The sequence below is a fragment of the Drosophila hydei genome, unplaced genomic scaffold, assembly GCF_003285905.1.
Source record: "Drosophila hydei strain 15085-1641.00,03,60 unplaced genomic scaffold, DhydRS2 tig00008116-arrow-pilon, whole genome shotgun sequence".
In the NCBI taxonomy this organism is placed as follows: Eukaryota; Metazoa; Arthropoda; class Insecta; order Diptera; family Drosophilidae; genus Drosophila; species Drosophila hydei.
The window spans coordinates 2,411,122-2,436,496 of NW_022045829.1; the positions used below are offsets into that span (position 1 = coordinate 2,411,122).

The following is a 25,375-nucleotide window of genomic DNA, read 5'->3' on the forward strand; positions in this document are numbered from 1 at the left end:
AACAGCGTGAGAAATAAGAGCGAGAGGGCACAACAGAGAACAGAGCAAAAGAAAAAAAAGTTGGGGTTTTATTTCACTTGCTGTTCTTGTTGTTGGCTGTTGGCTGCAACTGTGCAAAATTTCCCACGAGATCAATCAGCCACAGGCAGTAGAAGCAGCAGCAGCAGCAGCAGCAGCAGCTTGACTCTGTCCGCCATTTTGTTGTTGTTGTTGTAGTTGTTGTTATTGCTGTTGCCGTTATTACTACTTTTTGTAACTTTTTTTTTGCTTTTGTATAACTTGGCCGAACGTCTGCTTTTGTTTCTTTTTCTTCTGTTTTTTGTGTGCTTTGTCTATGAGCAGCGGCAGCTTTTTTTTCTGCTCAGCTCTTCGCTTTGGTGCTTTTCGTTGGTCTCTTTTTGTTTTACACCTTTTGGCATTGGCCTTTCGCAGCGACCGCGCGAGCGCAGCTAATGAAGCGACGTTGATGATGCCATAGCGGCGAACGTTGGAAGTGGGGGCAGAGGGCAAATAGGTTTTATTCAGTGGCGTGTGGCTTTAGACGGTGTCAAAAAAAGGGGGCAGTGTGGGTTACTACACCTGCACGGCTCTTGGGGCTTCGCAAAGTGAGTTGAGATATTTTGTGGCAAAGAAAAATTTGAAACAGGAGAGTCATGCAAGCCAAAGTAAGTTAAGCAAGAACTCGATAGCATAAGAATGCTTTAAAAATGCATAGCTTATTGGCTTAAATTTTTTAAAATATACTTTTCATACTATTTTCATTAACTGCCCCTTGAAACAAATTCAAAGTGACGCCCATGTTTGCTTTAAGAAAAGCTACACTTAGTAGTCTTATACTTGCAGCTGCCTCACTCGAACTCTTTCACAATTAGACAGCAAATGTGGATCAAGTTCAACTGTACGTCGCTTTTCTTATATGTATGTATGCGAAAAAGTCTTTTAGAAACTATAAAGACTTAAATGTTTTACCCTTTCTTTATACAACTCGATAGGATTAGTTAGATAACAAAATTATATAACATTATTAAGCCCAAACAACACTAACTAGTTGCACATAAAAAATGACAAACAAATAACATTTGACCCAATTGAAAACCCGATTAAAAAATATTTACGCACACACTCACACACACATCACTCATAAGCCATGCGCTTAAGCAAATGCAGCAATTGCATAAAGACAAAAAACGACTAAATAATCGGCTAATATACCTCACTCACTCACACGTTTATATACGCAAGGTAAAGCAAATGACATGTTGCAATAGCTAGCTAGGATCAAAAGCACAAACGCAAAATCATGAAATGAAGAAAATTAGATTTTAAATGCGTGCATGTGGCTGCTGCTTTATGCGGTTTAACAAGAAACACAAATGATCTATGCAAGCCAAAACTAAACAAAGACGCCCATATTTAATATAACTAAATAAGTATATAATTAATTAAAATGATTAAAGCGCACGACTTAGGATTTGATGTCGCTATATTTATGAAGTGCACAATAAATATATATAGTTCTCGCGCTCACACCGTCTTTGTTTGTTACAGGCATATTTGAGCTGCTAGCTAAAGATAACGGGATCAAAAGCTATGACCTGCTACGATCCACAACACTCTCACTGTCGAAATTGCAATCCACGCTTATTTCATGCGCTCCACAGCGAACACTCTCTGTTTCTTTCTCTCTGCAGCAGTTCCGAGCCTTTCTAACTACTGCATACGTATTCTGTTTACACATGCTAGAGAGAGATAGCTTTAATTACGTAAGGGGGTGTTTGTCACGAGGTTTGCCACTTTTTTAAATATAGGTTTACAACGACTTCAAAACGATTCCCTTTTAGTCTTATTAACCAGACGCCTCTGCATGCAACCACTAACACTAGGCAGCAGTTCCAACAAAAATAATTATATATAAAAACTGTCATCAGAACTTCTGGCGTTCATCTCATTAGAAGCGAAACACTTCAAGGGCAACAACAACAAGAATTAGAAAAAAGTAACAACAACTTGTCGCTAATTGTTGTCCTGTGTGCGTGTGTGTGAGTGTGTGTTACTAAATACCTCCCTTTCACAACACTGGCCACTCGACTATGCCACTTGATTGATTAATGGCTGTCAATGTCAGCGGAGGTGACAAGTGGCCAACAAGTCAGAGCGAGACGATGAGAGGGGGAGCATGCGGGAGAGAAGGAGAAACACAGCACGATAATCAAGAACAGCTCGAGACGGACTAAATGATGTGCCAAATTGGACAGCAGCTACAGCCGCTAGGCCGTTACAATGTGCCAAAAAGTATGCAATAAAATGTCAAAATGCCACACGGCAAATGACATGAAAATTGTTGCCAGTTTTTTCCCATTTACTTCTTTTTTTATTTTATTTTGGCGGAAACATTTAATTTTCAGCCTCAGCTGGAAGGCAGCGAAGGAGAGGAGTAGAGCTGTCTCTGTCAGCTGTAGGCGTGGCCTGACTTGATGGTCTATTTGGCTAGTTGGGTTACTTTGGCTACTTGGTAGCCACAGGTAAGAGTTGCATTTCTTGCACTGTTTGCACTTCCGTCTACTTTTGCATATCCGTTGCGCAGCAGCAGCAACTGGAACTGAAGGAGAAGCTTGTAAGACCCGAAAATGGACTCCATTGCGGATATCCGCAAAGCAGTTTTAATGCAATTTTTATGCGCTCGTTTTGGCTTCCCATTTCTCTATTTTATTAGTTTCTTTTTATTTTTTATACAGTTATTTTATTTCATTTCATTTCGTTTGTTGTCGTGAGCAGTTTGCTCCTGGAAATGTGCCCGAGTGTGTCCTGTCCGAGCGGATGTAAAAGGTAGCAGCTAAGTACAGTGGACGCTCGAGCAGTTGAACGAGCTGATGCAGACATGAGATTAAGAAGAAATATATTTTAAATGAAACTGATAGAATTAAAACAGTAAAAAATTAAAATAAACTATTTATAGTACATATAGTTATATAGTTATGGAAAATTTGTTGATAAAAGATGGCAAAAAATAGAACAAAACATAAAAAAGATTGAATATATCTAAAAACAATGTAAGTTTATGTAATAAAATTAAAAAATTTAATTAACAATTATATCTAACAAAACAAAATAACCATAAAATAATTTGGGATATTAATATTTTGTGTTTTAATGCAGTTAAAGAAATGAATAAATTAAATAGAAACTCATAAATTTATATTATATATTTATATTATATATGTTTATATTATATAATTATAAATAGAATTAATTGGTTCATTTAAAGTAGAATAATTTTAAATAAAATATTTATACATTACAAAATATCTAAAATATAAATAAAACAATAGAAATTTAAAATTATATTTACAAAATATAAAAATATATATTTAGAAAATGTCTTTATAAAATACAAACCATGACAAACAATATATAATAATATTATAAATAATAGATATGATATATATATGTATATAATATAATTGTATAAATAAATTAAAAACGAGTATATCATACAAAAAATCAAAACAATTTAATTAAAATAAAAGTTAAAAATGTGTCTATACTGTTCAAAATGCTTACCGATTCAATAGATTAATTATTTATTAATAAATTTAGACATGATTTCTAGTACTAAAAACTTTACTAAATTGCATTTAAAATATTCATATAATAGTAAACTTATTTCGATTTGAGTGGGCTTTCCTCTCTGAAGTTTCTTTTGGTCTGCATTTGGAGGCTCTAATCGATCTCGAAAATAAATAAGTTACTTAATTTAACTGGGCTTTGTTTTGCAGTTTGCAAAAGTTTTGCAGCAGCCGAAAAGGAGTTTGGTAAAATTTTAGCATAAAACCATTTTACATGATGCTAACCGCAGCTGCAATGTTGGAAAACTAAGAAAGGCAGCAGCAGCACCAGCAGCTGCACCACTCAGCCAACCACGGCAACCCACTACGGCCCACTTCAGCCAACGCAACCAAGCAAATTCTATATAAAGGCACAAAAGACGTCAGCAATGTCTACAACAGCAGCAGCAACAACAAAGGACATCAATAAACAGTGCAAAAGACAGTCGCCAGAGTCAGAGGACCCAACAGGACGTGGGACTAGAGACTTGGGTGCGGCCCATAAAGCTTCCGGCCAGAGGCTTTGCTGCTTTTTCATATTTCTTTTTACTTCGAGCCAACGGGTTAAGCGAAATGGGAGCTGTACCAAAACATACGTCAAAGATGCTTTATTGAATGAAACAAACACAAGGCGCTAGCTACGCCCCACACCTACCCCTAGCTACTACAGCCCCCGCCCCTGCGCCCGTGCTTAACCCATTTGTTGTTGCTGGTTTTTCGGGCCAGTGTCAAACAATTTTAAAGTTGTGCGGTTACTTAAGCACCAAGCCTAACTGTTATTACCCCTAGCTGCCTCCCTGCCTACCCTGAGCAACTACCCCCTCGCTCGCTCTCTGTCTCTCTCTGCACACAGCCGCCTGTTTCGCTGCAGACAAACAAAACGCCTCGAGCGCGATTTTAAAAAGCACTTACGAAAAGCTACCAAGAATGGGACTTACGCTTAGGCAGCTGCCTCGCCAGTGCGGGGGCGGGCGCTGTCTGCCTGCTGGCAAATTTGCAAAATATTGACAGGCGCAACGGCAGGCACAGCGAAACGTCTTGGCCGGGCATAATTTAATAAATCAATATTTTATTAGCTGCCATGTGGAAGCAGCCTGACAATATGTGGGACATCTGAATAGAAAGACGAAGGTGGAGAGAGTGATGGAGAGGCAAAGCGAGGGGAGTGGGCAATCGACTTGAGGTGCTGCCGAGCTGTTGTTGCTGAAGCCAACAGGTAGGTGTCAACATTTATAAGCAGCTGTTGCGACTTGTGTGCATAAACGTGTAATCCTTTGTACAGATAAATGAAGTACGAAATTAATCGATAAGCAAGGAAGTTATTGATATGTAGCTAATAGGAGAGAGGGGGAGGGAGGCACTGAGTGAGAGAGGGAGAGAGAAAAGGTTGGGCGAGAGAGCTAGAGAGAGCGGGGGAGAGACAGAGCGAGGGAGAGACAGAGCGAGAGAGGGGAAAGATCTAGTGCGATACAAGGAGCGAGCCCTAAACATGGAGAGCGAGAGAGAGAGACAGAGTTAGAGAGAGAGCGCGAGAGAGAGGTAGAGAGAAATAGAAATAAAGATAAAGAGTTGTCTCTATCAGGTCTAGCATAAGTTCTCCCAACTAATCTCCATGATAAACTTCAGCGTCTCACATTCAGATTAAAGCACTTGAGATCCCTTTGCTGTCCGGCACATCGTCTTCCTATTGGACAGTCATTGTAGTTTCCATTTGCCCCAATCTATATGCTTTGCTTCGATATCCTTTGCCTTTTATTTCTATCTGCTGTAGCCTGGATCCAAAGCAAATGAAACACATGTCCAGCTGCAGCTGACAGGCAAGAACAGACACAAGGAGCAGCAACAGTCGAGCGGGTCAATAGGACAGGACATGGGACATGCTTAGCCATGTCGCTGCGTGGAGAGGCTTTCAAAGACGACGACGAGGACGGCGCCTGCAGCAAACGCATTGCAAATGGACTAAAAAGAAAAAATATTTTTCACGATTTTCGTGTTGTTGTTGTTGCTGCCGTCGCTTAACGCACTCAGCAAAGTTACTGCTGCCGCTGCTGCTGCTGCTGCTTCTTTCATTACTTTTTTCTTTATGACGCTAATGTCCTTAATTCGTCAGTGTTAACCTAATTTCGAGCAGTCGAGCCGAGTCGAGTCGAGCAGTCGCTAGGCAAGGCAACAAAGTTCGACGACAGGACGCAGGAGGCAAATAGAAAGAATTATGCCAAGAAAGTTTTCTATTTTGTCGCAGCGGCAAAAGTTTTGCGGCCAATGCGACGACACACACACACACAGAGAGAGACATAGAGACGCACACGATATATCCTGGCCATGTCCTTTGTGTTTGTCTGCGCCTGCAAGTCTCTGAGCTGTGCGCATTCCCAAAGGCTATATAAATCATAATAATTTTGCAATGTAGCAAATGGCTAAAGGAGCGGCAGCATTCTCCATGTCGCATATCCTTGTGGCATGTCCTTTATTTGCTACGTGTTGATGTCCTTTTGATGGCACTTCTTCTGGCCAGCTCAGCCTCAGCCACAGCCACAGCCACAGCAAAAGCCTCCTGGGCAAATGACTGGTCACAAAACAAGCAAAGCAAACGCCGCAGCGAGCCACGAGCCACGAGTCACGGCCCGCCGCGTCCCGTTCATCCAGCTCACTTGGTGGGTGCGTGCGTGCGTGTGGGCGTGCCGCCTTGTATTTGTAATTCGTGGCAGCATGTCCAGCATAAAAATATACTTAAGTGATTTCTCTTGATTCACTTACATAGATTTGGGTTACATTTCTATTTCGACTTCTATTTCGTATGCCTCGTCGGCAAATAAATAATTTTTATGTTTGAATGTCCTGCCCTTGCCATCGTCCTTCATTTAATTTCGCTTAAAAGCGCCAAAAGTTAAGCTGTAATCATTTAAATGATTTATTCAACTTGATTTTCATATCACGGCTCAAGGCTCATGGCTCGCCGCTTGTCAGCCACTGCCCCAACTGCCAACAGTTGGAAAATCCAAACCCCCCACACCCCTCCTTATCACATTTCGGTTTTACCTTGGGGTCAGTGGCCATAGATTGGGGACACTCTCAATCATAATTTGTTGGTGTCACAATGATAATAACAGATTTATATGCGCATCCGTTGTGAAGGTGCATTTTTATGTTCATTTCTTAGGGTCTTCTTCAGTTTTTTGTGTTTTTTGTGTGGCTCAGATTTAAGAGTTTTGAGAATACTAAATACGATTCCCAGTTCAAAGAGAATTTATTTCACTGGAAATGAATAAGCAAGGCTCTTGTATCTGTTTCTTATGCATGTAGAGGGCAGAAGAGTGCACAGAATAAATATTTATTTGCTACAGATTTCAAACTGAGTAAACTCACAAATGGAAAAGATATCAAACTGTGTGAATCTATCTATCTGCCTATCTACCCACATTCGTCTGACTTTTTGTTTGTATTTAAGCATAATTTCTGTGCAATATTTATTTATTTTCTTTGGCCATTTAGAGAGCATAAGGCTTTAAATGTTATTCCAATGTGTTTTTATTTTGCAGATTTCATTAGAAAAAATTATTTTTTTTTTAACGATTTCTATGAACATCTCATTGGATTACTCTTCAGTCGATGCTATTTAGATTTTATCTAGGCTGCTTACTAAATAGCGACTTCTTAACTCTTATATACATGAAGTGAAATGTTTCTTTTTACCAACAAAAAAGGAAGTTGAATCAATCTAGCTTAAGCGTGCATATTTATCAAAATCATAATGAAAATTTTATTTAGTTTTAAGTCTCAATCTAAATCTAATTCTTAATTTGATTCTAAGTCGAAATCTACTTCCAAATCTAACTCTAAATCAAAGTCTATCTAAATCAAAGTCAATCTAAAACTTCAAAAAGTAAAGTCAAAATATGTCTAAGGAATCAATCATGCAGCTCATGTCTACATTGGGTTTAACATATGTTTTGTTAACATTTACATTCCCACTACGTACAGAGCGAGCTTTATACATGCAATGACATATGTGAGTGTCTATATAAAGTTCATATTTTTATTTTCTGTATATGAAGCAATGAAGCTAAGCTCATTTATGTTATTCTATGAAATGTTATGTTATGTTACGTTACGTTATGTTATGTTTTGTTATGTTTTGTTATATTATGTTATGTTATGTTATGTTATGTAATGTTATGTTATGTTATGTTATGTTATATTAAGTTATGTTATGTTATGTTATGTTATGTTATATAATGTTATGTTATTTTATGTAATGTTATGTTATGTTATGTTATGTTATATTAAGTTATGTTATGTTATGTTATGTTATGTTAGTTGTGTTACGTTATGCTATGTTAGTTATGAGTCGTTCTGTTAAGTTATATTATGTTATGTTACATTATGTAATGTTATGTCAACCCATTGCCATTAACAATGGGGTTAGAATAAAAAAATTGTTAATAATCCTCTAAACTGGTTCTCTTGTGTATCTATACTTGAATATAAATATATATATGTGAGCACTGCTTATTCCTAGCAGTAATTCAGACTGTTTCCTAAGGCAGTTGAATGCATTGTCCACCTCATCTCATTCTCATTCAACTGCAACTACATCAGTTTTGCTTTGTTCTTCCCATATTCGAACAAATAACAAATATTCTTTCAACCTCTCACCACACTTGCATTGTTTAGTAATTAATTTAACGAACTCTCTAAACTTCTCTCTAATTAATTGCAAACTGTATAAAGCTGACTGCACTATGCCAATATTGCAAATATGCAAATAAAATAATCGAAAAGCGAGAAACGAAAAATGTTGGCAAACAAAAGCGATTTATCCTTGACCTCAGTTGGGCAACGCGTCGTCATTAGATGATTTTTGCGCTGCATAACAATTTTTAATTGTTATTTACTCTATTGTTCGTATTGTTGCTGCAAGAGACCCTGAGGCAGTTGCACCAACAGCAGCAGCAGCAGCAGCAACAGTAGAGGCAGCGCTAATGACCAACTTTTGCCAAGCAACAAGCGCAAAAAATGTTCGTAGCATACATTTTGGGGCTCCGTGTTCTATTTGCTGCTGTTGCACTTGCAGCTGCTGTTGTTGTTGCTGCTGCTGCTACTGCTGCTAGTCGTCGAAAACACTCAAAACCCATTAGGCAACACTTTATGCTTAGTTTGAAGTTTGAGGGCACAGCAAATACGCAAAAAAAAAAAATAAAACAATCAAACCAAAAAAAGAAGAAAATAAGAATGAAAAATTTGTTTGTAAATCTTGAATATTCAATGCCCTTCATGAAATTTTAACCAATATGGGATATAGTTATTTCATAGCCTGAGTATTGCAACATTTTTGGTAATTTACAATTTAATGTTTTATTTATATTTGAATAACATTCATCAAATTATTTTCATTTCAAGCATGCTTGCAGTGACTGGACAACAACAAAGATTTTTTAGTTACCTTTTGATAAATCACTTATTAATATAAATGTTTTGTATTATATATTTTTATTTTATATATTATCATTATATATTATTATTTTGTATTTTTTATGAGCACTTTTTCAAAAGTTTAACAGATATTTAACAATATATAATTTATTATATTTTATATGTATTTTTCATTTATTAATCACAAGCACAATTAAGAGCTCTATCATGCTTATCATATTGTGTTATGTTATATTATCTAATTTATATTTTTTAGCACTTATGTAAAGACTTTCTTGATATAGAAGAATTCTATAAAAGACTTGAATGAATTGAATTGTAAACCTATTTGTCATATAATATTTCTTTATTTGTAAGAAGCTTAATTAGCCTTGTATAAAAATGTAATTATTGACTGAGACCTTAGATAAGTCAGTATGAGCAGATTTTAAGACACTGCTGAGGAATTCTCTATAAAATTTGACAGCTAGACCTAGACATAATACTATATATAATAATAATGTAAAATACAACTAAAGAGTATTAAAAATAATATAAATTCCCTTTTAGTGCCACATATCTGCTGCTGGGCATCGCAAGCTTCTTGTCAAATTTAGAATACCCTTTACAAGACAGACAACACCCAATATATATATATCTATATATATATATTTGTGTGTATTTGAAACGTGGCGACTGCCAACTGTATTTTGCATATTAGCAGCAATGAGTGAGCGAGAGAGCGAGATATAAAGAGACGAGGTGCGAGAGAGTGGGAAAAGTTGGGCTAAAGTTGTGTATTTGTTGCACTCTATAAAAACGTTGCCTTAGTTGTACAAGCGACACACACATCCTCACACCCACACACACACTCAAAGCGCGCTGTCTACTTAACAGTCGTTGCCGCAGGGGGCGTTCGTGGGGGGCGCAGCAGCGGCATTTAAAATGCAATTGGCGCGCAGCAGGGGCCGCGTGCACAATGCAAATGAATGGCGCCACGCCCTCCCCAAGGCCTACGCACGCACGCCCAAAGTTATTCTCAAGTTGCAAAGAGAGCTGAGGCCGGCCAGGGCGTGGAAGTGGGCGGGGGTTAGTTAAGTGCGGGGAGCGTAGGTGAGCGGATGCAGATCTTGTTCTGGCAGCTGCCGTAGGCGTTGCGTTTACATTGAAAATTACCCCACTTACTGTGTTGACGAAGCAGCTGATGAGCGATGGGGCGTTACGAGCGACGGGCGACAGCTCGAGTGGGCGGTAGGTGACTAGGGAGCCAGGCGTTGCTGCAGTCAGGGCCAACAGGCAGCTGCAGTAGCAGCTGAAATGTCTTAAAGACACAATTATTTCAGTACAGTGGGCAAGGCATAGGGAAGTTGCTTCTAAAATAAACATTATTTAAAATATATATCAAAATAGATACATAAAAGTTACAAAAAATAAATAAAATAACTAAAAATTAGTTTAAATAAAATAATTAAATAAAAAGCAATAACTATATATATTTCATATGTATACATTTAATATATTTATTTTTGATATATGTTATATGTATTTATAGAGAAAACATGAAATAAATTATATTAATTTTAGTAGTAATATTTTTTAACTAATAAACCTGATGTTATTTAAATTTTTTAATAATTTATGTAAAATGTTCATTAAAATTGGTTAAAAAAAATTAATATAGAATTCTTAACTATACTTGAATTATGCTCATTTATTTTTATTTATATATATTATATTTTTGCAACGAGTACAGTATCGAGCACTGCGTTGTTTTATAAGTTTGATTATTTCAATACCAACTGAAATGATATTTTTGAACAAAATCTGGCTCTAATTAATTGTGATGAGAGTTCAAATTTTATTTTATATTATAATATATGTTTATGTTCACTTTTCTTGAGCTCATTATACTCATTTTACCTAAAAATAAAACCCATCTAACAGCTGAAGATTATGCACTTTCTATTGAAAGTCAAATGTATGCAAAATTCTTTCAATTTTCTCATTTAATTTGAGCGCAAATAAATTATCTATAATTTTTCACTGTTATTATTCTTTTTACAGGCAAATCAATAAAATTCGTACCACTGTGCCAGCGCACTGCGTCCATTGTGCAGTTCGGTTAAGTGGTGCAACCGCAGCGCAATGCTTTTGTGGCTGCTGTGTGTGAGAGTGTGTGTGTGTGTGCGTTTGCAGCGCACGCATATTAACATAAATCGAATGTGACGCAAAGGACACCGACGAAATGGCGTGAAGACCCTGACGGCGCCGACGACGACGACTCCTTTGACACTCGCAAATCACTCAGCGGCATGATAGATGGATGATCCACCAAACAGTATGGCCCAAGCTCCTCGCAGTCTAGCGGACATAGAGGCGGTGGGCGTATGGGGAAAGGGTTGATTCAGGTCGGAGCCGGGACCCGCAGCGTCATTTAACGCAATAGCGCCAACTATAAATTTTAAATTAATTTTGAAGTGGAGTCCAACAACAACGCGGGCAACAGCAACAAGCGTTGAAGGCTGCACATCAACGTCTGATGGCAGCGCTTACAAGCAAGCGGGCTGGCAGGGGCTTAGCTGTAAAGGGATGACAACACACACACACACACACTGGCAGACTCCGTGACACACGCATTTTATTGCGCGTCAGTCAGCCTCCAACTGACAGCAAAGGGCAACTGGTTTTTGGCTGCTGTAGTCGCTGCCTTTGCTGTCTCTGTCGCTGCCCCAGCTGCGGGTATTCGAAGCAACGTGTTGTTGGCTCGCCTCTGTTCTTTAACGCTTTGTTGTCTGTCATTACAAGTGCATAAATTATTGTAACCACATTTGGCTGGCGTCAGTTCCCATTGACGACGATGACGACGACGACGACGACGACGATTGCGACTTTGCAATGCATTTGCCACAAGCCGGGCGAGGTGAGCGCTGGGGGTAGCTCTGGCTGGCTTGGTTTTCGCTTTGGCTTTGGTTTTGGCTTGGAGTATCAACAACATGGCCACTGCAACAGTTGCCAGCGCTGGAGTTCTCGCTTGATGACATGACAAAATATTTTCCCAGGCGTCTTTGTGAGGCTCGCGTTCCCTTCGCAGGGCTCGGCAAGCCCGCCACCTACAGCGCTCCGCCGCCAAAAAGTTGCTTTTGACTTTGATGCCAAAGCCACACACACGCACACAGATGCTCTGGCACGCCTCTACACGCCCACTATGCCCATGTTGTCTTATGACCTTTATGCAATTGCATTCTGCGTCCTCGTCGTCGTCGTCGTTGTCAGCATTTGCCATGTGTGTGCGTGTGTGTTTCTTTCCTCGCTCTCTCTCTTTTTTTAGCTGTCTCATGATGTGAGTTTTGCCTGCTGCTCCTCTCTTTTTTGTGCATTTCATTGTGGATTCTATCATTTTCTACTCGCATGCTTCAGCGATTTTTGGAATTTTCAATTTGTTCAGACATTTTTTGGAACGCTCAGCGCATAGAAAGAGATGCAGCACACATGCTGTAAAAGAGCCACAGACAGAGAAGGTTAGACAGAGAGAGAGAGAGAGTCAGAATGAGAGAGAGAGAGAGTAAGAAAGGGTTGTCCGTTAAGGAATTTTATTTATGCAGCTTGCGCTCATATTAATACATAATTTTGCGGAAAAAATGAGTAATAAAAGCATTTAATTTTTGCTAGAGATAAGAAGGCAAAAAAAAGAGAAAGAGTTATAGAAAAAATTAGAGAGGCAGTGAAGACAAGATTGAGAGAGATACAAGAGCGAGAAGGACAGAGAAAGGTAAATTAAGAACAGTGGAGAGGAAAAGAGAAGGCAAAGAGGGAAGCATACTTAAGAAGAAGCAGAGATAAGAGAGACAAGAGAGAGAAAGAGAGAGAGAGAGAGAGAGAGAGCAGATAAAGTCGTAAGATTGAGACACATTAGATAGGATAGATAGGGAGAAGGAGAGAAAGAAAGCGAGAGAGAAAGAGACATAGAGACAAACAGAAAATGAGATAGAGGCTAGAAAGAAAGGGAGATAGAGATAGAGAGATAGAGATTGAGAGAGAGAGAGATGAAGAAAATGAGATAAGTGGGGCGAGAAAAATGTATGGGAAAGACAGGGAGAGAGAGAGAGAGAAATGGGGAGAGAGATGAGGGTTATGAGCGAAGGGAAAGAGTGACGTAGAGATACAGAAAGAGAAAAAGATTTCTACAAATTTCTATCAAACTAGAACAAAAAAGAAATTAGTTTGAGCTCATTTGTAATAATTGCTGAAACAGTTCTGCAACAGTTTTCGAAGGCAATTGACAGATGATCATATTTTATATTCGACTTGGACACTTTAATTCCCCATGTATTAGAGCCCATCCAATGGACGGTCCAGTGCTGCTCGCAATGAAAGCTAATTTCGATATGCCAAAATTTGTTTGACTTATTAACCAAAACTTTAGCCAAAAAATTTATTGCCAACCACAGACACACACACTCAAACACGCATAGAAATTTCGCAATTTTTATTTTAAGACAAAACTTTTGACATTCAATATGCCAAAGTTATATCCGCCCCTCCGCTCAAGCTGACCTCTGTCAATAAGAAAACGCTTGATAAATGCTTTGAGAATATATATATATATATATATTTTACATGCGAATTAACGCAATAAATTTGATTCAAGATTCACAAAACTAGAGAAGCCCAAGGAAGCAGCGAACAGCGAAGCAGCAACAATAAACTGTGTAAAGCGTTGGGCAAACAGAAGCAAACTTTGATTGCGAAACACATTTGTGATTTATTTGAGCGCACATTTAACAAATTGCCCCACAGAAGCATATATATACATATATACATAGCATATAAATGCGTATTTATTTATGCGTGGGGCTACTTAAGCCATTAACCAAACGGAACAGTCGCCCAAACCCACCCCCCAGAGCCCTCGCTGTTCCCTCAGGCAAGATGCTCTGCTCAAATAACTTGATTAAAAAACCGCAAAAACCTATCGAGTGCCCAATCCGTTGACCACATATACACAAGAAGGCTGCCCAGCAGAGGTGGGTATGGGGGGCGTGGCGAGGTTAGAGAGGCTGAGCGGGCTGTGCGAAGGGCTGCTGTAAGAGTGTGGGGCTGTTATGGCCGCCGCAATCCGATTCAATGTGTAATTTAACACGAAATGGGAAACGATTGGCTGTATATGTGTGCAAGTGTGCCTCAGTGTGTGTGTGGGCTTGCTCGCGTTGCTGCTCCAAACTGATGAAGGCAGTTGCTGACCAACACTGAACCACACCTGTGGGCTATTCTGCTGCTCTTGATGTAAGCTGTGGGTGGGATTCTCTCTCACAGTCTATGAATATGTGTGTGTGTGTGTGGGTGTGAGTGTATGGTCTGGCCAAACATTTTCTGGACAGTTTATTGATGTTGTTGGGATTAATGTGGCAAAATGCCATAATCCACTGGGATTTGCCTTAGTTAGCTAACAATTTCTAGAACCAGATCGAGTTTGCTATTAAAAATATCCAAACAGTTTTCTATACTGAATACGATTTGACTTTAGATTGCCAGCTTAAATAGAAATATGAGAAGTTATCTAACAGCTACTGCTTTGGCAATTCTGACTGCTTTGCTTAAGTCATTGCTGATCAGCACCGATTCAGCAGTAGATAATAAAACACTGATAGATAACTTGATCAGTCTTTAAGCTAATTGAGTAAAAGTGCATGTGAAGCGTGAGAATTTGCTATAAAAACCTTCTGAATTCTTCTTTATATCTCAGTTATGTGAAGATTAATCAACTGTTCAAAATATAAGAATAAAAAAGTCTTCTCTCTGAGTGAGATACGTGATACATGTATCTATCTATCTATCTATATATCTTCTATATATCTATCTATCTATCTGTATATCTATCTATTTATCCATCCATCTATTTATCCATCTATTTATCTATCCATCCATCGTTCTATCTATCACCACGCTCACTTATGAAGTCAGCCATGGCTACTCTTGACAGGCAAAAAAAACATTATAGCTCCCATTTACAAGTGTTTCAGCAAATAAATTTATTCAGCACTTTCCATCCCTTTGTTGCTTTAGTTAATTAAGCTAGAGTCTCTCTTAATATATTAATATCACACTTGCTTAACCCATTTAGGTCAGCTCTTGAAATAACTCATTTTGTCTACGTCTTCGTCGCTTTGATGCAATGTTTTTGCATATTAATGCGAAACACTTCCCTTGCAGACGCTGCAATAAAAAGGATCATCACATTTAATGCAGACCTTTTCGATTAAAATGTGTAGCATACTTCTCAGCGCGCAAACATTTACATGCAGCATATGGCCATAAATAGAGCGGGTGTCGCGTGGCCCCTCCTCACTTCTCCTGAAGAGCACACACAGATAATTAAGTTTTTTCTCTAACTTTTTTCGCTCTTTGTCACCCACTCTCTCTCTCAGTCTCTCTCTCTCTCTCTCTGAGCTTCTCGCTTTCTGTGTGTAGCCTGCTCGCCCGCACTCTTATCACGTAACTTGACAATGGGCAAAAACTTTTGCATTTCATGCGCTGCATTCACACTTTTTCTCTCTCTCTCTCTCTCTCTGTCTGTTGTCTCTGAGCGCTGCATAAAATGTTTGTAAGTGACGTTGAAATTGAGACACTTGTCGCTTAATTGTTTTTCGAGTTTTGCCACCCAAAAAAAAAAAGAATAAGAAAAACAAAAAAATTTAAAGAACTGAAGCCAGAATAAAACTTGTAATAAAATAATAATAAAAAGCATTAAGCGAATATGTTGGCCTGAGTTTCCATTACCATATCGGCCCCTATCCCTCCGACTGCCCCTCCCCCTAACTGCACTTGCAGTTTTTGCTGCCAGTTGAGAGAAATTGCACTTGGCAAGCGAGTCCTACGCGTGCCTGGGACGTCGGCCGGGTGTTTGGGATTTGCTTATGCATGCTTTTGTCCTGGTTTCGTTCTCGGCTCTGTGTTTTCTTCTCCATCTTTATTTTTTTGAGGGTGGGGGCTTGGGCTGGGGCGTGGCTGTAGATTATTTTAAGTAATTATCAAGCGATTTGCGCAACGACTTAAGTGCTCTCCGCTCGAGAGCTCCTCTCATGTGGGCAGCAAGCGATGGGCGTGGCACAGTCTCTGCATTAATTAAACATGCAAAACTCAAGCGTTAAGTGGAAATTAGCAAGTTACTTGCTTAATGCTAAATGTGACAATTGCAACGTTTCGGGCACACAAATTATGCCATGAAATAATAAATTACTTTTACTTATTTTTCGGTTTTCATTTTGTTTTTGTGTCCCAGAAAGGCAGCTGGCATGTAATTCTGTAATTTATATAATTATATTTGATTTTTTAATCTTATTTTTTTATATATTATTTTTATTTGCAATTGGCTCTTTCTACAACTGATAAATATTTGGTAATATGTAGATTTATACCAATTATTAAACGGATTCTATAATTAAAGACTCGAACATTTTCTGGTATAATTAAATACCTAGAAAATACTTATATAGTATAAGTTATTATTATTATATTATATAGACATTAACAATGAAATACTAATATATTTTCCCATTCCTTTCGACATCCTATTTTTTATAAAAAAAAACAATTAAACTTTTAATTTTTTTAAATAAAATCAGCTGAGTTTAACTTTCTTAAGTTTCTTCAGTTTATCTTATTTTTATTTATTTATATATATATTTTTTTTCTATTATTTTATTATATTTATATATGCCATATAGTTTTTCATAAAAAAACTCACGTCTTTTCAGCTCCAATTATAATAAATAGTTTCTAAAAATATTGTTTATCAAATGTATTTTCATAGAATTTTACATGCATGCATATGTCAAATAAAGTCAAAGCAATTTGAAAGAGTTAATGAACCATTAAATATATCTGCAATATGTGACCCAAATGTGCCTTTGACTAATTTCATTATGACAGAAATGAAGAAAACTCATGCGTTTTATACTCAAACACACACACACACAGGCTCACATATACATATACTCAGCTACGTGCTGTGGCACACTCGCTTTGTCGCAATACATTAAGGGACAAGGAAATGCCATCGGCATTGACTGTATCCTGTAGCCAGTGACGACAACTTTGTGATATGTGAAATTGCGGCCTGGGCAAACATTTTATAATTTTGGTGCACGGCGCAAAACATAAGTCAGCAGCAGCAGCTGCAGGCAGAGATAGAGAGGGAGAGAGAGAGAGAGAGAGGGAGAGGGAGAGCTCTAAAGTGGCAGCACTTTGAGCTGCCATGTAAGCGGCCACTGCAACATGTCAGGCACTGGGCACAACAGTCAGCCGCATCAGACAAGTCTGTCACTCAGCATGCTAGCGGGTCTCCTCTCTCTCTCTCTCTTGCTCTCTCTCTCTCTGCCGCTCCCTCTCCCGATGACTGTTTCTCTAACTGTGACACTCGGACAGACCGCAAATGATTTTGCAGTTGACAGTTGTCTGTTGCCATTTGGGGAATTTAGTGTTAATTATGGTTGTAATAAACTATACAGCATAAAGCCAGACACATGCCAGGCCATATCGAATGCCATTCCCTTTTGTGAATGGACTTCAAAATTAGAGAATTTGTCGCAGCCATTCAAACGAAGTAGCTAAATGTAAATTATACCCTGTAGTTAATGAAAAAGGGAGTTATAATAATGACAATAATATTAATTAATAAGCTTTGCCATTTGAAATATAATATATTTAGGTCGACTTTTCATATATTAATCTGATCTTAAAAGTCCAGAGCTTTATATGTGACTTGAATTAACACAGCTAAAAGCGTTTCCTTTTTAATAATTGCTTTGGTTACTTAAGTCTTAGCCCAGCTATAAATTAAGTCTATTATCTAAGGCAACTTCTAGTCTTGCATTCCTTTCAAAAACACTTTGACTTCTTAATTAATTTACATGTAAATTACAACTAGCTGCAGAAATTATCAAAGGATTTTCAGCTGTCGTTCACAGTTACAACGTGTAAAGTGATTGAAAGGGATTTAAGGGGTACTTAAGAGGTATATAAAGCAATTCTGGAATGTTGGGAATGTCTTGGGCTTGTCAATTTATTTAAAATTAATTTTTTATGAACTACTAAATGTTAAAAATATTATGAAATATTTATAAATAAATTTAAGATATAACAAAAAGTTAGATTCAATTAATTTATTAATGTCTTCCTATAATTTAAGATATTTTTGTTAAGTTTCCAATTCATAGGTGATAAGAAAATGAGAAAAAAAATATATGAATATATAAGGAAAATTAATAAGAATTCAAGTGAAAAAAAAAAAATTTAGAGACACTTCTGCATTTCTGACATACTTCTCATTATTAGATTCTTCTTCTTCCGCCTTCAAGCCAACTATTGTTACATGAAACTTCGACAATTGACAAAAACAATATCTCTCAATTGGTTTAACACATTCTGGGAATGTGCTCATGTTCCCCATTTAATGAGCAATAGGCAATCAATAAATGTCTGGCAACGGCCTACACAGCATTATCAATTGCAAATGTGTGTGCTTGTGCGTGTCTTAGTGTATACCAGGACAATAGACAAATGTTTTGCATCGTAATTATCAATTTCAAGTGCAGTCATCGTAGCTTTTGTTTGCAGCAATCATAAACGTCAGACAGTTTGCGAATTTCCTTCAGCTGCTTGCAGCCCATTTGCAGTCCTGTTGCCACATCCCTGCTGCTTCGTAGTTGGTCGCATTTGCAGCTTGATGACTCAACCGGTTGCTGCTGTCTATTTGTGGTTATGTAACTCAAACTCAATTGCAATCTAAGCGTGTGTGTTTGTGTGCACAGCACATGAAATTGGGCAATCCTTAGTTACCATTTCCTAAGTGCCTTGCTCCCTCTCCCTCGCTCTCTCTCGCTGTCTGGCTCCTTTGCTCAAGGAGCTCGGCTCAGCAGTCCCCGTTGCATTATTATTGATTTAGGAAACGTGAGTCATGGTACCCCATTCCGTTTATACCCTTGTCATATCGTTATGCAATGCAGATTTGTGCCTTTAATTAGGACTGAATCGTGTTTACAAATGCTATACTCGTAAATACATACATGTACCTATGTAAGCACACACGCATGCTTTCAGAGGCTCGCAATTAATTGAACATCTTAGTTTTGGTTAGTTGTTCAGATGTAAACAAGGCATAGTTGTTGAAGCCATTGAAAAAAGTTAGTTTTATTAATCAATTGCTTAATTTCATTATAATATAGTATCAATAAATATTAGTTAAAAATAAATAATAAATGTAAGTTGGCGCATACAAACTGCTGATCAAAATGTATCGAAAAGCAACTTATATACAAGTTTTGTGAACATTTAATGTACTGTAAAATTATAATTTTTTTAGAATATTATTTAAGTATTAAAAGTGTTGCTACATAGAACTTCTTGCATCCGAAAAGCTTTTTAAATATTTTTTCATTTATTTATTTATTTATTTATTTATTTATTTATTTACTTATTTATTCATAATTTATTTATAATTTATCTGTCTAAGAGTTATAACTTTTTTCACTTACCTCTTTCTCACTGTTGTTTATGCAGCTTTTTCAGCAAGTCTCTTTAAGCATAAGCTTTAACTCTTATAAATAAAATGTATTAAAAGATTTAAAAAAATGTTTTGACACTTGCAGAAGCTGTAAGAAAATAAATAAAATAATCAAAAAATAAATTAAGAAATAGTCTTCAAAACTGTTTTTTTTTTTGCACTTTTGGTTTATTTTAGTTAAAAAATCTTATTCTGAAATTCGCATTAAAAATAAACACATCAAAACGTTTCCGAAAAGTATAGTTACTAAAACTTGTTGGTCTGACAAATTAAAGCATTTTATCTAATGGAATTTTTAGATATTCATTTGTATTTAAATACTTAAATTTATTTTTAAATATATGTTATCATATATATAATTTGAATTCATTTTTATATTATTTTATAATTGTTCATTAAGTATATAATACATGCATATGTAGTTCTTATCTTGTAGCACGAAAATAATTCTAAATAGTTAATGGCTTAAGACAAGATATTTATATATACAACTTGGACTTATACTATACCACTTTTAAGATTGTTATTTATCACATTTTTGGCTTATAAAGTACTCAACTTTAAGCTGAAAGTTTACGTATGTAATCCTCAATCATGTGAGCATTCATTGTAAACATTTTGCCAGACTTTGTAAAGATTTTTTTGCTTGGATTTTTATGCTTAGCAGACTACCTTGAAAATACTTGCCAGTTACAATCTTTGTATATAAGTTTATTCCTCACTGTCGTTATCAGCTATTTACCCAACTATCTCTTTCTCTCTCACACACTCTACCTCTCGCTCTTGCTCTTGCTCTCATTCTCAGTTTGTTTGCTAAATGCAAAGTTTTCAATATGCAACGGTTTGTCGCTATCTCGTTCAGTTTCTCTATCTTTCTCTCTCTCTCTCTTTGTTGCTTTGCTGCGGCCAGGTGTTTTACGGAGAAAAATATTTTCATACATAAAAGTTTTACGACAACAGCGACAACAACAACAACAACAACAAGAACAACTAGAACAGTTACATTGTCTACTTGGGTGCATTTTGTGACTTATGTGTGAGTTGTTTAAAGTAAAAGTATGCGCAATGTTGCAAAGTTTCGTTTTTTCGGCATTAAGTGGGCCATGTAAATTGCTGCATTTTGCAACACTGGAGACCACTTTATTGCGCAGATTTGTTCACTTTAACTAAATGAAAAAATATATGTCTGGAGGTCAAGCGAAACATGGGAGCATTGAACACAATCAATTTGTTTTAATTTTTCAATATTTAATTTTAATTATTTAATATTTTCCAACACTAAAGCTCAGCTTCTAATATATCTAATAACTGATAGCACTTAAAGTGTATTATATAGCACAAGAGAGATAGAGAGAAAGAGATAAGTAGATAAGCAACTGAGCTTTCAAAACGCATTTTAAAACATTATAAATTTTTTAGCTATGTATTTTCAGTATTTGCCAAAAAAAAAAAAAAAAACAAAATAAAAAAATAAATGTATATAGCACTAAAATTATAAAAATTACATTGAAATAGTTCAAGAAAAGAGAGCAAAAAAACTAAATAGCTGCACAGACGAGCAGTTTAGCTCCCAAAGTCAAAAGCATTTTACAACACTAAAGTTCATGTATTTCATAGCTATTCATTAGCTCATTAGCCAACTACAACTTTTCAAAGAGTGCTGAAAAGAGACCGGACGAAAGACAGAGAGAGAGAGACAGCGAACGAGAGCGAGGGACATTGCTGTTATATTTGGTGCATTTAACAACACTATAAAATCGCTCTTTAATTTAATGGCTATTCATTTAACAAATTGCACACCAAAAAGATGACAGTTCAGCTCGGCATTGTTCGCTGGCCCAACAGCCCCCACGCCACACTCTTGGTTCCTTTCCATTTTTCTGGCTATGTCGCCTCTCGCTTGTTAACTGAAACTAAACAGTACAAACACGACTGTCAACAACTGTAACGTTTACCGCATGTTACCGCTGCTCAACGTCCTGTGCTGCATGACAGGACATGTTGTGGCTTCTCGGGCTACCACACACACACACACACACGCACGCACACGCACACAGAGAGAGAGAGAGAGAGAGAGAGAATGGGCACAGCAGCTATTGCTCGGTTTTGTATGTTTGTTCCATGTGAGTGATAATGCATGTGTCCATATGGGACGCTCCTAGCTGGGTTTGTCGTCGGTTACCAGGCCAGGCTACGCCCTAGCCCCAAATGCCCTGCACTTCACCCGCTCTCCCAGCTGTTTAATTGTCGAAATGCATTTTGTATACGCTGCATGCGTAGCTGGGCCTTCGAATTGGCCTGGCCTATTGCTAACTAGAACTCCGAGAATTTGGTTTTTGTTTTTTTTTTTTTTTCTGATTCAGTTCACGAGCCATGCATATGTCTGGACGAATTTCATTGTTGTCATTGACGGACTCAAAATTAAACGCACTTATTTAGGTGAATTTGCTGTGAGTTGAACGAAGGCACGAAGGTATTTCAGTTCGAATTGAACTATAAGATGGAATATCAATTTGCTAGGCATTCTTATTGGAAACAGAAAATAATTTATACAATTCAACTGTGATCGTAGAGTCTATAGATTTCTGATTATAGATTTTGTTTTTATTTCATTTCTATTCTAATTCTAATTAGAAATATTGGCTTGGTTTCAATTCAATTCACGCCTTGTACCTTCACTCTCAAGTGGACCTTTGACAATTCAATTACTGCTCTAAAAGTGTCCAAAAGATAATTTCATATATCATATGTTAGCTGACTTTGGTTACACCTCTCTAGCCGGCAGTTGAACCATTAAACACATAAATTAGACTTTATATGCATTTCCATCTCCACCTCTCTCTCCTTCCCTTGCTCAGTCTCTCTATATATATGTTTGTCAGTTCTGCCGCATTGAGCACGCAATTTATGAGCGCCCAAATTTCATTTGGCACTCAAAAAAAAAAAAATATATGAAAGAAGAAAAAAGAAGAAGCAGAAAACAACCTAGAGCATTACAAAAAATATAAGTCAAATATGTTTTGGCAAATTTCTGGACGATTATCAAAAACGTGCGCCATGTGAGTATGTGGAGCAATGTATTTTTCTCTGGCATTTCATATTATTTTTGTCTGATTTTATGGAGCCGCATCAATAAATTCAATAATTTATGGGCGAAAAATTTGTTGCAGTTGCTGCGATAACAGCTGCTAACAAATATTTAAATAAATTAAATAAAATGCCTCAATTTAAAGTTGAAATGAAGGCCAAAATGAAAGAAAAAATTTGTGTAAAGTTAAATAATTGTCTGGCTGCTGTTGCTGCTGCTGAAAAAAGAGACCAGTTCGACGAACAACGGGCAGACACAGACCCTCAGCCACGCCCCGAAAAGGGCATGGCAAACTGTATTATCACCTCAAATATGTGTAATAAACTCCCCGGAGGTCCTGGCACAAAGCACAAAACACACAGACACACACACACACACACGCGCAACTATACAAACATGACACAAAAAAAATGAAATAAATAAAGAAAGGAGAGCATTAAAAAACGCAGACGACTATGTGGCATATGGCAACTGGGTAGCTGCTGTGTCCCCGCCAATCTCTGAACTCTCTCGAGTCCAAAGTCCCCTTTTGCCCGGGCCTAAACAGACTGCAACAAAAGGCGCTGCCAATGAAGTTATCAGCGTGTGCCAGACAGAGCTTGGGGAGCAGCCAAAAGCCAAGTAAACATTGAGACAAATAAATAAATTACATTTAAAGGGCCAACCGAAGGTACAAGCAGAGAGAAGTGGGCAACAGAGAGCGGTGCCAGGGTAACTTAGATTTTCAACCAAGAACGATATAGGTGAAAACTATATCAGAAATTTGAATTCTACATTATATCGTCACAACTACTAGAGCTACAACTACTTGAGCAGTTTAATCGAAGTTGTAAATTGATGCAAAGAGATTGCACCCATTTGAGACTAAGCTTGAAGAGCAGCAGTTGGAGTGGTGAGAGTTGAAGTGTTGTGCTAATTCTAACTGCTCTCCCGCTGCTCGCTCTCCTATGCTCGCTTTCCGAGTGAGCTAGCTGCGCTTCATAGATCAAATAAAATAGATCAGTTTGAAATGGACAAGAAGAGGAGGTAGTGCTGTCGAGCTGTGTTGAAGCCCACACGAGCTGCTGTGTATTCTGTACCCAGTTTGGACTGGACCAGACACTTTTCATAGTACAAATAATAAATATCAAAGAAATCTCACACTAAAGAAAAATATGCATATTTTTTAATAATAAATATGTATATTTATGTATAAAAAATAAAAATATTTGTATATATATATATTACTCTTTATATTTATTTAGTTATTATTTATTTTATATTATTTTAATTACTTAAAATATGAAAATTGCCTCCTTGAAGTCTCAGACTTAAATATATATGTATATTTATTGAATCTTAAACCATTTATAGCTGCTATTCCATTTACTAAGTATTCATTATATATATAATAGACTCCGACTAGCCTTGAATTTGTAGGCCAAAAACCAAAAAAATATGCCTCAAATTCCTAGTCGACACTTGAAAACTGGTTAGCAAATATATTTCAATGAAAATTTGTAATAAACATGTCCAAGCCGACAACAATTAAGGATGCGCTGGCACGCTGGGAGGATCGCACCAAGCAGGAGGCCGTTACGGCCCTGGATATCGGCTTGCAGTTCCAGTATCCGCCCATTGAGAAAATGGATGCGACCCTAAGCACTTTGGTGGAGTGCCAGAAGCTGAGCCTCTCCTCGAATATGATTGACAAGATTAGCGGTTTGGCGGGCATGAAAAATTTGCGTGTGCTAAGCCTGACGCGCAATTACCTCAAGAATCTGAATGGCATCGAGGTGCTGGCCGACAATTTGGAAGAGCTATGGGTGAGCTATAATAATATAGAGAAGATAAAAAATATAGAGGCGATGAAGGCGCTCAAGGTCTTCTACATATCACACAATTTGGTCAAAGATTGGTCCGAGGTTGCGCGCATGGGAGTGCCGCCCGCGCTGAGCGACATAACGTTCGTTGGAAATCCGTTGAGTGAGAATATGGATCCGGCGGCGTTTATCGCTGAGGCTATTCGCCGTTTGCCCAATCTCAAGAAACTGGATGGCGAGCCAGTCATACGTTAGTTGCGTTGTTTTTCTCTTTCTGTTGTATTTTGTTGCGTTGCACACAAAAAAAATAATACAAAAAAATTGGAATGAAAATAAAAGAGGCAAACCACAAATGTTCATGGATAGTAGCAGCAGCAATGCCACTTGCCACGCCCACAATGTGAACAATGAGCTATGGCAGGTAAGCTATTAGGTATTTGTCTGCTGTAGCAGGCATTGATTTCTGCCCTCTGTGTGTGTGGGAACATTTTCTTTTCAATTCAATATTTGCCATTTCTTTTGCATTGCTGAGCAGAGAGTTACGAGAGTGAGTGAAGGGGGCGAGGGACACAGTTAGAGCTTTTTCCAATTTTCATTGCGTTTCTGCTGATGAGCGCCATTGTTTTGTTGTGAGTATTGCTCTAACCCGAGCCGGAGCTTCGGCAGTGTTGTAGGTGAAAGGTTTTCGCCTTTGTTCTTACCCCTTGCGACTCAACCCCTCAACTCAACTCAACTTTTTGTACAAGACAAGCAGGGATCCAATTTTTGTCTAGCATTGTTTGCATATTTTTAGCCTAGTCCAATGTAATGAGCGCAGATTCTTGCATACACAAAGAAGGCGTGCCATGTTAACCAAAAACACAAACACAACAACAAAAAAATGTGTGTGCTCCTTGTGCTTGGCTAA

General features: G+C 37.5%; 1 protein-coding gene across 1 annotated transcript; it reads left to right on the forward strand.

Moving 5' to 3' along the window:
• Nucleotides 1-24,067: 24,067 nt before the first annotated feature.
• Nucleotides 24,068-24,767, forward strand: LOC111593668 (dynein light chain 1, axonemal). The gene has a single exon (XM_023306557.2). It carries the CDS (start codon nt 24,175-24,177, stop codon nt 24,721-24,723), a length of 549 nt encoding a protein of 182 aa, XP_023162325.1. The 5' UTR covers nt 24,068-24,174; the 3' UTR covers nt 24,724-24,767.
• The last annotated feature ends 608 nt before the right edge of the window (nt 24,768-25,375 follow it).